General features: G+C 36.2%; 1 protein-coding gene across 2 annotated transcripts in view; it reads right to left on the bottom strand.

Annotated features, from left to right (window-relative positions):
* fus (epithelial splicing regulatory protein fusilli) overlaps positions 1–13,283 on the bottom strand; it is a 122,413-nt gene continuing 109,130 nt past the window's right edge. The window contains exons 8-13 of one of the 2 annotated variants that reach the window (XM_074106702.1): positions 13,000–13,164; positions 12,604–12,684; positions 12,197–12,313; positions 11,672–11,756; positions 3,992–4,119; positions 1–3,169 (exon numbers count right to left, since the gene is read on the bottom strand). In XM_074106702.1, coding sequence (XP_073962803.1) covers positions 3,077–3,169; positions 3,992–4,119; positions 11,672–11,756; positions 12,197–12,313; positions 12,604–12,684; positions 13,000–13,164 — 669 coding nt within the window. In that variant the 3' untranslated portion in view covers positions 1–3,076. Of the gene's footprint in view, positions 3,170–3,991; positions 4,120–6,810; positions 11,757–12,196; positions 12,314–12,603; positions 12,685–12,999; positions 13,165–13,283 lie in introns of those variants that run through there. The other variant, XM_074106703.1, reaches the window with a different exon arrangement.

Here is a 13,283-nt window from a genome sequence, read left to right on the forward strand (position 1 = left end):
TCATGATGGATCTATCTTTATTAATCTGAACAATTCACTACTTTGTATGATATGAAACCAAAAAGCTTTTGGCATTAAACATCGAGACATGTCTAATTTCTAACATTGCACATTCTACTTTGACTAAAACTATATTAAAACTAATCTATGATATCAACAGATTTATATAAATCAACAGAAAGTAGGTAACAATTTTAATGAAATCGCTTCGAAGCAATATGAAAGTTCTAAAAGCGATTCTTTCTATAAAAAAGTAACAAAATTATAATAATTATTACAATTAACATAAAACGTAAATAGATTAAAATAATTTTGTAAAGATTAAGTCTGAAAATATTTTATATAAAAAATCTGTCAGATCTCAATAAAATAATAGGTAACACAGATAAACTGCAATGTTATTAGCGTAATATAATATAAATAAATTCTTGTTGAAGGGGTTTAGTGAGACTGCACCCATCTCGAATTTAGGTCCGCGTTTATAAACATAACAAATCTTTAGTCTAAAGTGCAATAAATAGCAACCAACATAATATCAACTTACACAATTTTTCAAGATGCTTTCTCGAACTAATTAAACATCAACATTACAGACAAATTCTTTCAACTTGTATAAAAGTAGATTTCATATTGAAGTCGATGTGGGGACAAATATATTATTTTTAAAATTATAGTAAAGTAATATTTAAAAAACAATTGCGGTCATGATACACACGTCATGGTTTAAAAAAACTTATTAACAACAACTGACCGAACAATAAGTAGATAAAATAGTAACAAATTAAATAAGTATACATTTTTTGCTTACATAATATTTTAGAAATGTTTATAGCATACCATCGTCTAATAACGTTTTTTGAGGTTAAGTATTTAACGAAACCTAAAAGCGATAATTTTACTATGTAAAATATCGATGATTGCATTCAATCATTCATCGTCGATCAACTTCGGATGTTATCTATATAGTTTGTGGCGCACTTAATATACAATACTAATTTACACAACTGGAAGACACTTAAAGATTTTGTTGTCTCTATGTATAATATCTATGTTATTATGCTTATAAATTAAACTTATTTAATTAATCTAAATGATGATGAAGGAATATTTTTATCAGATTTTGATGATATGTCCTGTATTAGCTAAAGGGCGAGGCTTGCTTAGAAAAATATATGTAAATACAAAAGGCTACTATTAATAAACCAAGAGGCATTCTGTTCCTTTTTTTAATATCTGTGTTATTGTATATATCGTTATTAATATGTATAGAGATACTAAAATCGAGCCCAAGTTCAATCCTTAATTGCGAAAATCGCAACAATAAGGCAGTGTATAAGTGTCCAGCACTTTACACGCCGGGATTTAGCGAACAGTTTAAGGCTACGCACAGCCTGGCGCATCAAAAGGATTATCGTTATTTTTACTACTAAAAAAGGCAGATTCATAGGATAGGTATTCTGGCAAGACTCACTGCAAGTCGTGCTAGTTGTTAGAATTCGAAACAGCGTTTGAGAATTCAAGTGCAGTAACGCCTAGTGAGCAATTATTCGCTTATACATACATAAAAAACTAATTGACACTCCGTCAATATTACTAGTAACACATCCTAATATGTGGCAAAGTGTGACAAGTATATTATGTGACACTATTTCTATTTAGTTAAGAATGAGCAAATGCTCAGGTGATTAAATCTTAAACGTATGGCTTATTTTTAACGCTGCAGCAACTAAATTCACTATCATCTTTTCTATGTCTAATTGAGCTTTTTCTTAGTCTACAAGTCTAGTATGTAATAGATACGATAACATATTTATTTGGTTTATTTTCTAACAAAATAATTAACAAACAGCACCATTTATATCACTGTATTTTAATTCGTTGTGTTATTTATTTAGGAAAAAATATAGTAAGAAATGCGGGTGTGCTAACGTTACACTGACAAAATTATTTTAGGTTTGTAAAAGAAACTTTTGGGGTCCTCCTTCAATTTTCGTGTGCTTATAGTTGAGACCTATGTATTAAAAGGGACTTGTGATTTGTACGGAGACTTTCAAACTAGAAGTGTAGTAAACAAAAAATGTACCCAATTGAAAACTGGGTACAGTCGACTCTCGAGGTGCTTTTAAAATATTACGAATTATGAAGGTTTACAAATTATCAAATGGTTTAAACTTAAACCATATGAAGAGATGTTTTAGAGAACTCGTGACAACTTCGAATTATAGAGACGTTCGAATTATCGCAGGTTTGAATTAACGAGAGTCGACTGTATATGACATAAAGGATATTTGCTTGTTGTGTACAGTTTTCGAAACAATAAATTAGTAACTAAAGAACCGTAGAATATGTTTTCATAATTGTAAAATAAACTTGTCTCTATATTAGGCATCAGTAAATTATCACCTACAAATAACAACAGATAGACATTTTTGGCAATAACATTGAAAATTCGAAATTTGTGCAAGAAACATAACATACTTATAGCATATCTATAAATAATATTTCTAATGAATATAATAATGAAGATAATTATCTTTTAAATATCACTATTTAGTTTGAGCCATTCAAATCAATTATCTTGACATTTGCTTTCATGGCAAGTGATGTTACTTTCTGTTGTATAAAGTACAAAATACAACAATCACCTTCTATCTTAGAGAATGAAGCCAACTAGACAGTTCAAAAACAAGAATACTCATCTGTAAAAATAACAAGTATCAGCCGTGGTACCCGATCCACAACCGAGAATTCCATCAGTGTCGATATTTTGTTTGTTTACGCTACCTACGAGTACTCCCTATGAGAAGAGATAACTTGATTCGGGTAGAAATTAGTGCGTAGGTAAGTCGCCTCCGTTTGGTTTAATTCTCTAAGCCTTTTACACAACTCGATAAAAGATTTCTCTCGTGCTGTCATATTGTATTTAAAACTACTAAAATGTAGAAATATATATTATAATTTGTGATTTAAATCCGAAATTATCAAATATTTTAAAAATGATAATATATATTAATGTTTTGTGATACGGTCTTTAAGATTTGGATGACGACAGCGGCGATAGATATAAGTTGGTTCGTTAGTTGACCATGAAAATTGGCCACTCTGGACACGCCGCTGGGGGAGGGATGGGCAGGGGGGATCCTCCACCGACAGACACTACATCTGGCATCTGAAAATTATAAATAATAACGTTATCTTCAGCTGTTTAACTGGTTAAAATGCCTGATATATTGTTATTTTAACGTTAACTATAACTAGTAGAATTATTTGAAGTGTCCCGATCTTGTTAACAGCAAACCTTTCGAACAAAGCCATTGTATTCTATAAATTGTGCCCTCAATCGCATGATACTCAGTTTAAAATGAACGGAAATATAAAATAAAACAGTTCATTGAAATAACGACTTTATTGTGTAGAGCAGAAAGTGCATTTTAAAATAAATACACGTTCGCAGATAAAACTTTTCCATGAGGCTGCTTGTCTACGACGCATTCAATTTTGAAAAACATTATCTGCCAACAAAGTTTTATTTAAAATTAACTAAATAATAAAGTTGTATTGCAATATATTTTATCTTATATTTCATTTCATTTTAAACTGAGGATTATGCACTTGAGGATATAATAGAATACAATGGCTTATTTCGAAAGGTTGACTCTTAACGAGATCGGGACAGCTCAAATAATTCCTACTTTAATTTGGTATCTGTCTGTAGGCGCTTTTGTACGTTAATAATTAATAAAGGATATAAAAAGATCTGAAATAACATGATAAATCCCAGAGCAAGGCGGAAGAATCTGTAGGTATTTCAACTGCCAAAAGCTACGCACAAAGTGAAAAGATTTTCAGTAGAATCCTTCTTCCTCCTACTTTTCCTTCTTTTTTTAAATTCACCTTGTTTGTTAAGGTGAAACCGTGCAAGTTGAATTTAACTAATTTTCCACCACACACGACCACAATCATGCCTAATTGTAAATGATCATTAACTTACCATAGTTTGCGGATGGTGCGGGGGGTGGTAATAGTGCGCAGGGGACACGGGGGGAGTGGGATAGCCCCAGTAGACCAGCGGCGGCGGCAGCGTCGGCCCCATCGCTGGATAGTAGTACGTGAGAGGACCTGCACCGGGACACAATAGTCAGTACACCATTTCAATAGTTGCGTCAAAATTGGCAATACTTTTGTACAACATTTATCACTTTTATCGGCATGATAGCTGCTATTTCTACTCAGCAAAATATTTATAATATAATAAGAAATATAGGGGTGCTATCAAACACACACAAGTTGTTTTTGTCGTTCGGTAATTAGATGATACTGGAGTGTTTCAGAGTGCATTACCTAGTAAGTGATGAAAAGCTTCCTTTTATTTAACCTTCTGTATCTCTTGATTTCAAAATCGATTAAAGGTATCTTGTAAGAAATGAGTAGGTATACCTAAAGTTAATTTAGAAATTTTATACAGACTAAATGGATTTTATATAAAAATAAGAAATACGGGTAGGTAGTTGTGACAAGTTACTTATGCTTTAAAAGTTGATATCACGACGTGTGGTGTGTATTTCTGTACGTATATTATTTTAGTTTACTGAAGACTGTTTGACAATTTTATCTTTTTTTATTGCCACAGTGTAATACAATGCCATTGTAATGAATAAACGTCACATAACATCATGCAGTATGTTTGTTAGTCACACAATCTACTAGAAGTTTTACTTTTTATGTCTTGGAGTTTCAGTTTTCATGTTAATATTTTAGTAGATATATATGCCAAATGCTATATCCCGCTAGGACCCGCCCATTTATTTCCTTAGGTGCTCACAGAACCCATATGAATATATATGTAAATACCTTGTGTTGTGAAATTTTAAATGATTAGCTGAGAGTTTCTAGATAAATAACATGGTGATGTTAAGTTATACAAACATAATTGCAATTTAAGTACTTTAGTGACAATTTGTGCTAGAAAATATTATTATAATAGTCACAAGCGAACAAAGTGAATGTAAACAATGTTTATGTAAACTCTTAGCGTGTGCTGCACCAAGGCTCTATAACTATAGCCAATATTAAACCAATCGTTAAGTCACCAGTTAAGTAAAATTTAACGACTGGTTAATTGTTATTGGTTATCGTTATAATAACTTGCTGCAACTCACACTTCATTCAAACTGAATCAGTGATTTCTAGAAACATCTCAGTTAAACATTTATAAACGTCGCGTAAGTAACGATACAAATAGACATACACAATAATGTGTGTATTAAAAAACAATATGAACACTCACCAGGGTCTCAGTACGCATTAACAGTCCACCAAAGCAGTGCGCAACTTACACCATTATCTGTTACACACGACGCCGCGGCAACCACCAAGCTGCGGACTTTACCAAACTTATGCTTGCCTAGTACCCTAGTCACTACGACCTCAGATTAACCAGAGAAGCGTGCAAATATATGTTTTTTATTGCAAGTCGTATTTTGCTTTCGAATGGAATAGCCAATGAGTGTTTAAATGAGATCGCTAAATTGTAGCAAAATATTATACCAAATAAGACTCCAAGAGGTGTCGAGATTGACTATCCTCCTCGTTATGTTTTCGTTAAGATTTCTAAAGCATAGTTCCGTTAGCAAGTAGAAAAGCAAAGTAATTAAGCTGAGGTTGTAGTTGAATGCAGTAATCAACAATAAGAAGAAAACTTATTCACGTGAGCCCTCAACTAATGAACAATACTTACTTCTCCGATCCGCTGAAGTTGGCTAAACATTCACCCGGCCACTAGAGGGCGCTTAACCAACCCGGTCTTATATCCACTATATTAAGCACAAAAACATTTCTTCTACGACACACTAAGCGGTAGATCCCTGTTATACAAGATTGTTCCATTTCTGTCACCTGTACATGCATTTGGAAGCAGAACATAATGTAAAAGCTGGCATAGACTGCGACACAGTATCAACACTGTTATTCAGACACCGGAGTATTCTGGGCCACAGTCTGTGCTGGCTTAAAATGTACGTATTATATTTATGAAAACCTGTGCTTTTTTGTGAAAGAACCTTGCCCTGGAGCCTTTAGCCGTTGCTCTAACTAGGAAATATTTTTAACACATAAATATGCATATGTCAGTCTGCGTGATCCTTGAAAATTCCAGACCAAACCATTACGAACCAAGTTAATGTTACGTATATTTTATAAAGGCATTTTCTACGGGTAACTATTGGAGTGTTCTGTGATTGGTCGATTGCCTATGAGCTCAATTGGCTGACCAATCAGAGAGCTCTGTCAGTTAACTCTCTAGCAGTCGAATCGAGACGAAAATACAGTTAATTAAAGCTATGTTAGGGGCGGGATAGGATGATTGTGCTATTTAAGTTACTGTTAGGTATCTTGTGAAGGGGCGTTAAATTTATCTGTAGTCAGTAACAAAAATAGAAATAAAAAAATATTGAAAATTGTGCGGCAATTTTGAATTTTCACTTAAAGTGTGTGATTCATTGTACATGTGTGACAGGCGTGCTATGCACTAAGTGCGATCGGAAACTAAATACTGCTTGTGTTTTGCAACATTTTGACAAAGTAACTTATTTTACAAACCTGAAAAAAAAAATTCTCGGATGAGCGATGTATTTAACAAATAGATGATGAGTATATGGCAATGAATAAATAGACATGTTAGTAAAACATATAAGAGACGTTAACTCGAGGACCAGGACGACATGTTAGTCCCTCCCCTTCACAAGTACCAGCTCTGGACAAAAAGCCTATGAAGGAACAAACAGCACAACCAACCAACCAGAGAAACTTGCATTGTCACGAAGATTATCGTTTTATTTTAAAATACGCAATAAACTATAATTAGCCAACTATAATAATTATAATAAAATCAATGCGATGCTAACAAGGTGAATAAAAATACACGGAACGCCTTAGTACTATTGATGTTTAAAAATGTATAGGTATAAAAGATAAATAAAAGCTAAATTTCCGTCTGGTCGAGTTATAAATATTTTGCAGTCCATGAAACAAAGTACCATAACACCACTACTACTGACACTGGCTGGTAACTGACAACTGAAATTAAGCTTCTATTTGAACCGTTAAATATTTCTGATGGGTTTCACGACCTACCTATACCTCACACCACTTCCCCCAGTCAAGTACGGAAACAAAATAATATTTCAACAACTTTTTGTACAATAACTACATGTTAAATCATAATCATCACATGATTGATTTTTAAACCCACTTACTAATTCATGTTATTTAGATAACTGTTATTTGAAACAGTTAACCGTTAAATAACGTTATAAAAAAGAACTAGTTTATTGTACGTGATAAGTTGATAATCCATGACCAAAAGCACTTGCAAAAAATCGTTGAAACACATTGAAAAGTGAAATTTCATAGTAAAAGCGTATAGAAGGCTTCAGACACTAGCGGAAGAAAAAAAGCTGTGAGTATTTTGCTCTTATGACTGGAGGACGCCCGAATACCCCTTATACACATATGGCATCATGGTGTCCCTTTGTATACAAACATTAAGACTCATACATATAAGAACGCATATCCACAAATGTTTATGCGTATAAAATGTGACTAAATATTCGCCCAGAATATAAAACAGTTTGCGTGGGTCACCAAAAGAATATAACTATTTCATTCCGCCGCCTCAGAGATACTGCGTCGGAACGAGACGACTATATTTTTGTGGCGGCCACGCACACTAATCATTTGGGCAGACGAACCGTAGAGTCGCTAACACGCTAACTAACCATTCGTGACTATTACTACCAAAAAACCAGAAATAGGTCTTGGCCTCCGTCCGACATCAGACTATGTCTTGTATTTCCAAGTTATTGGAACTTCGTATCGCACCGTCCCGCTCTCGATTATGGTATTAAAAGAAGAGTGAGGGATGGTACGATTTGAACTTCAAGTTTCGGACTCCGATGCAGACGATATTGGGCCAAGTGTTACCAGTCTTCAATTTCGTGAGACGTCACACCTACGAACTTTTGGCGCTTTATTTTTTACATTTTTTGTTTGATTGACAAAAGAAAAAATACGTGTCAATATTTTATATTATTAATCTAACTGAGGGACTAAATAGAATAAAATATAGTATTATTTTATCCAGAAATCTACTCAATTAAAATTACAAAGCATGAATGAATGGTCAGCAAGGATTGTAGGTGACTATACAGTTCGTATTGAAAAACCATATTCTGATAAGCTTTGCAGGTAAACCATGAAGCCAAATTAGAAGCTTTAACCGTGTACAATTCATAGGATAACAGGTTTCATACACTTGTATCCGGTCGCGGCGTGCTGTGGAAAATGTATGTAAAGTATTATTAAACTTAAAAAGCCAGAGGTCGAGCCATGCAACCGTCAACTAAAGCCCATGCCAACCTTCGGTTCAAAAATCCTTGCCGAAGTTTACTCAGAATATCGCAAATTGGAATTAGAGCCAAATCGATGTTTTGGAGATGTCATTTACTATCATAAAACCATAAGAAGATACCTAAGGGTAAATTTACACCAAGACACGGCGCGCCGCGGCACCGAGTGTTGCATTGAAGACATACGCCAACGAGTAGGTACTTACTTACAGCGTCCCGTCGCGTCGCGTCTCGGTGTAAATTAACCCTGCATCTTCTTATCAATTAAAAATGGAAATAATAATTGCCCTCGGCATTCAACATCGTCCAAATGGGTTACATTTTAAGAGTGAGATGTAAAACTAACTCGAACGGTGCTGAATAATAAACCTGTGAGTCTGTAAACGATTGGTAACTTGATATCTGTATCATTAGATTAAATAGACAGATATTTCACATGCACAAGCACAGCGCCTAGAAATTGGCTGAACCGACTACCGATCGGAATTCCGGTAAAATATGTTTAAGCGAATATTGTGTAACTGTGCCTACCATCTTTTGTTTTGACTTGATGAATTGTCATGATAATGAGAGCTATCGCGTATGAATTCGCCACTAGAGGCGCTAGTGTAGCGTGAGGTCTTCGAAATGTCAAATCTCATAGTTTTTGGGTGAGCTACGCGGGTTTATTTATAATTTGAATAATTTTGTGAATATTTTGCAATACCTGAAATTAATTATGGCAAATATGCGTTCCGGGGCAATTAATGTCTGTGTTTTGAGACAGTTTTGTCTTTCGGAAACCTTTGTCCTTCCTTTTTTCCGAACAAAACGGGAACTATGCAACACTGTGGCATGCTCGATATTTTTATGGTACGATTTTAAGGTGTATTAAATATGATTTTAATCTAAACTTTGTTTTCACGCCCGTAATAACAGACTTTGAAAGCCATACTTAAAAACCTCACGCAACAGTGCGCCATCTAGTGAGACAAAAAACGATAGCCCTCATTATGCTTGTTCTAATACCCAAGCTTTTAAATTTAGAGGTAGTTAGCCGCCAAAGACAAGTCGACCATTTCTTAGTTGTTACTTATGTAAAAAAATGCTATGCTTCCTTGCACGTACCACTGTAAATTATAGAAGTAGTCCACTTTAAAATGACAACGGCAAAACATCAATAAGCCGAATAAGTGATTTGCGATCCGTAAATTCTTGTACACGATCAGAATGTCCTCAAAACGTAGATAATAAATAAGTGCACTTACCGCTTTACCACAGAACATGCTCATTTTCCAAAGCACGACCAGTACGGATACACCATGTTACAAGTTACATATTCGCCTTGATTAAACAATTGCATGTCTAATAGCTCATTGGAATTTTGATTAAAGTCATGATTAAACCAAAGTTTCAATGAACAGTTATCAGTAAATACATTTTAGAAATGACAGAACAAATATTAGCCTTTCCACCGAGTGAATGCCCAGGAGCTATAGTGATCGAGACATGGTACACCATAGACAAAATGACGTTATTTTTTAAAGGAAATCTAAGATCATTACACAAGTCACCCGATTTGACACGAATTTCAAAATTAAAAGAAATTTTTTGGAAGTTCGTATCAAATCTTTTTTATCTCTGATACCTTTGCTAATCTAGGTGGTGTGAGGTAAAATGAAGATGACATTAAGCCGATAACTAATGCAATAATATTATAAAAGGTAGCATGTTTAGGAATTTGAAGGATATGATAGTGAGAGGAAAGAAATGGTGCCAAATCTTACAAAACTAGACGACGTAACAATTAAATACGAAAGAAATGCTGCCTATTAAATAAATAATAGCTAAAGAGTAAATTGCAGTTTTCGCGTTATTTTATCCCATAACTGCAATAAAGTCACGCCTTAAACAGGCGAATGACGCGCTTGAAAACGTTTTATTCAAATCCTAAACTTAATTTATTTAAATTCATCTTTTTCGTGATAAGTAAACGCAAAAAAAAATCAAAACATCTATTAACATAGAAAATATAAACACGTGTATACTAGCCACAATAAGTGCGTTGTACTCAAAGTAAAGCAATAAGCAAAACATTTTTACGAAGTACTAAAAATAAGTACATATAAAAGGAATCAGCTGATTTTTCAGACTTTAGATCAGTCTCTAAAAATATTGGCAAAAAAACGACTTGTCTTTATATCATGGAATGTCTAACGTTAAAAAATCACATAATTATTTAACTAATCACACTCTTACATTAACTTGTCATATAAAACAACCTCTGATTCTCTTATAATTAAAGATTAAAAACGTATGATAAGAGTTCAACAACATTAAAGTCAGTAAATTCAACAAAAACTTGATTGAAGTAAGTACTTAACGAAATATATCGAGCTGCTAATAAAACTGCCGTTAAAGTAACCGTTATCGTTAGAGCTAATCTTAATAAATTCATATAGCTACAATATCATTAACGCGTAACACAACACTGTAAGACTTTGAGCTTGTTTACCCTGTTTATCGAATTACCGAATCGCTTCAATAACGTATTTTAGTCAATGTACTTAAATAACCTGGTTACTAATGGAAGTCCTCAAGGCACTATTTCGGAAATAAATTGCTAATTGCACACTCAATGTGCCTTTTAATTTTAAGCCAATCACAGGCCACGAAAAACAACCAATCCCGGACAAGCTTAGCTACTAGTGACATCTGTCGAATCGTATAGTATTTAACGCGTTAAACGCCAGGGTAGTACGGGTACGGTAACACAGAGAAAGTAGCAGGGAACGGAGTGGACATCGTCGGTGGTAACGCTGCGGACAGTGCCGTACCATAGCCGGCCGGTAATGCCGTCGGTATTCCTGCTTGCAAAGCGTTCGCGTACGATAGCATCGGACTAGCTGTATTAGCGTACGAGAACACAGGGGACGAAGTTCCGTACGAAAACATGGGTAGAGACATGGAAGGGGTGAATTGTTGAGGTAGGTACTGTCTCTTAGCGGGCGGCACGCCCGCTTCGGTCTGCGTGAACGCGCGTTCGTACGTCCGTTTGGCAGTCATCGGCACCACTGGTTGGGGTAAGAATTGCTGGAGTTGGTACTGTGGGGTTTGCACGGTGGGGGCGGGGGCGCGGAGTTGGTAAGTGGGTAGGACGGAGTAGGGGGGTGGTCGCATGGAGGCGAGGAGGAGGTTTTCGTGTTGGCGCGCGAGCAGACTCTGGTGGGCGATGTGCTGGGCCAACAGGCGCGGCGCGGGCGCGGGCGGGGGGGAGAGCAACGTACCGGGCGAGAGCACCTTGGGGGACGTCGCCGGGGTCACGCCGCCCGTCAACACGAGGTTCATGTCGTCTCCGGAGCACTGGAACACCTGTAGCGGAACATTTACGAGTCATCCACATATCCTGAGCCTGTTGTACTTTTTATCAGGATCATGGACATAATCATCCTGTTCTTTAATTTCCTTACTGTTTTAAAATGAAAAGATTTTCGCATCGCTGGACGGGTTTGAGCCCGCATCGAGGTATCACACCAGCTAGACCACCGGGAATCCGACCAAGTAGTAGAAAATTTTAAAAATTTAAACAAAATCCTAATTTTTAATTTTCTTCTTTCCTTTTCAGACTCACAACCGACCATTTTTCCGTGTTCTTTAGTCATAGATTGTCATCACAACGGACCATATAATCTCATTTCCACTTTAGGGATTTTTTATATCATTTGGAAAAGCGTTTACCAGTAGCAGGTGACCGGAGCGATATTTGAACCCAAAGAAAATGTAACGTACATGCATTGTTAGCAGAGTCTCACCTCTATATACCGCTGCTTCTTGCCGAAGGTCATGAACCGGTGGTGCTTCTGCTGCGCGCAGAGGAAGGCGCTGGTTTCGCTGTCCATCTGGATAAACGCTTCGCCGCTCGGGTGGCCCTGTAAAAGACAATAATATGACTCAATTTTTTTATTAATAGCTGTTGCCCGCGACTCCGTCCGCGTAGAAGTACGATAAATATACCTCAGACTTCATCCTATTCTCAGACTATACACAAAAAATTTCATCAAAATCGGTCAAGTTTTTGACCCGAGAATTTTATATATTACATTTAATTAAACATTTTTTTTCTATCCAGGAATCAACCCTATTTCCTGGGTAAAAAAAATATCAAGACAGCCAAATTGAAAGAAAAACTCTGGTCCTTTTCAAACACGATAAAAATTACCTGAGCATTGTACACCATATGGACTCCTGCGACGACAATGTTTTTCGCGAACTCGTCCAAAAACGCTAAGATGGTGTCCACCTGTAAAATAAAAATTTAATTTACAACTCTATCCTATTGGGTATTGGATTGGGTAAATATTATTATATTTTTCATTTTGATTGTTAATCGATATACGATTTTTCTGATACCTTTTGGACTAAGGTACACGCACGAGTGCTCGTCACTGTCCCAATAGTTGGCATCTTTAATCTTATATCATTAACAATATCCGCAATAGAGCAATAGAGATGACAGCATGGTGTCGTCTATTAGGCATTAGCGTGTCAAGCAACCGGACGTTTACCTTATTTTGGTTAGAGCATATGACGTTTTGTTTGAGTGTGTTGGTCTGACCTGGGCCTCATAGGGCAGTCCGCGCAGCCGCACGCAGTCCTTGGCGGTGCCGGAGGTGATCACGTGTTGGGGCACCAGCGCCACGGGCAGCAGGCTCTCGGGCTGCGCCGGCGCCGCCGGGGTGCTCGCCGCGCTCGTGCGCGTCTCCAGGGAACGGTTGAGCACCTGGACAGACGATGGAGTTGAACAGCTATGTGGATGATTTGGGGGTGTCTGCACCAGATAATACAGTTGAAGGACTGAGCGGATTTGAGGGTGCATAAAAACTGACATTACAAAGAAGT

The sequence above is a fragment of the Choristoneura fumiferana genome, chromosome 24, assembly GCF_025370935.1.
Source record: "Choristoneura fumiferana chromosome 24, NRCan_CFum_1, whole genome shotgun sequence".
Classification (NCBI taxonomy): domain Eukaryota; kingdom Metazoa; phylum Arthropoda; class Insecta; order Lepidoptera; family Tortricidae; genus Choristoneura; species Choristoneura fumiferana.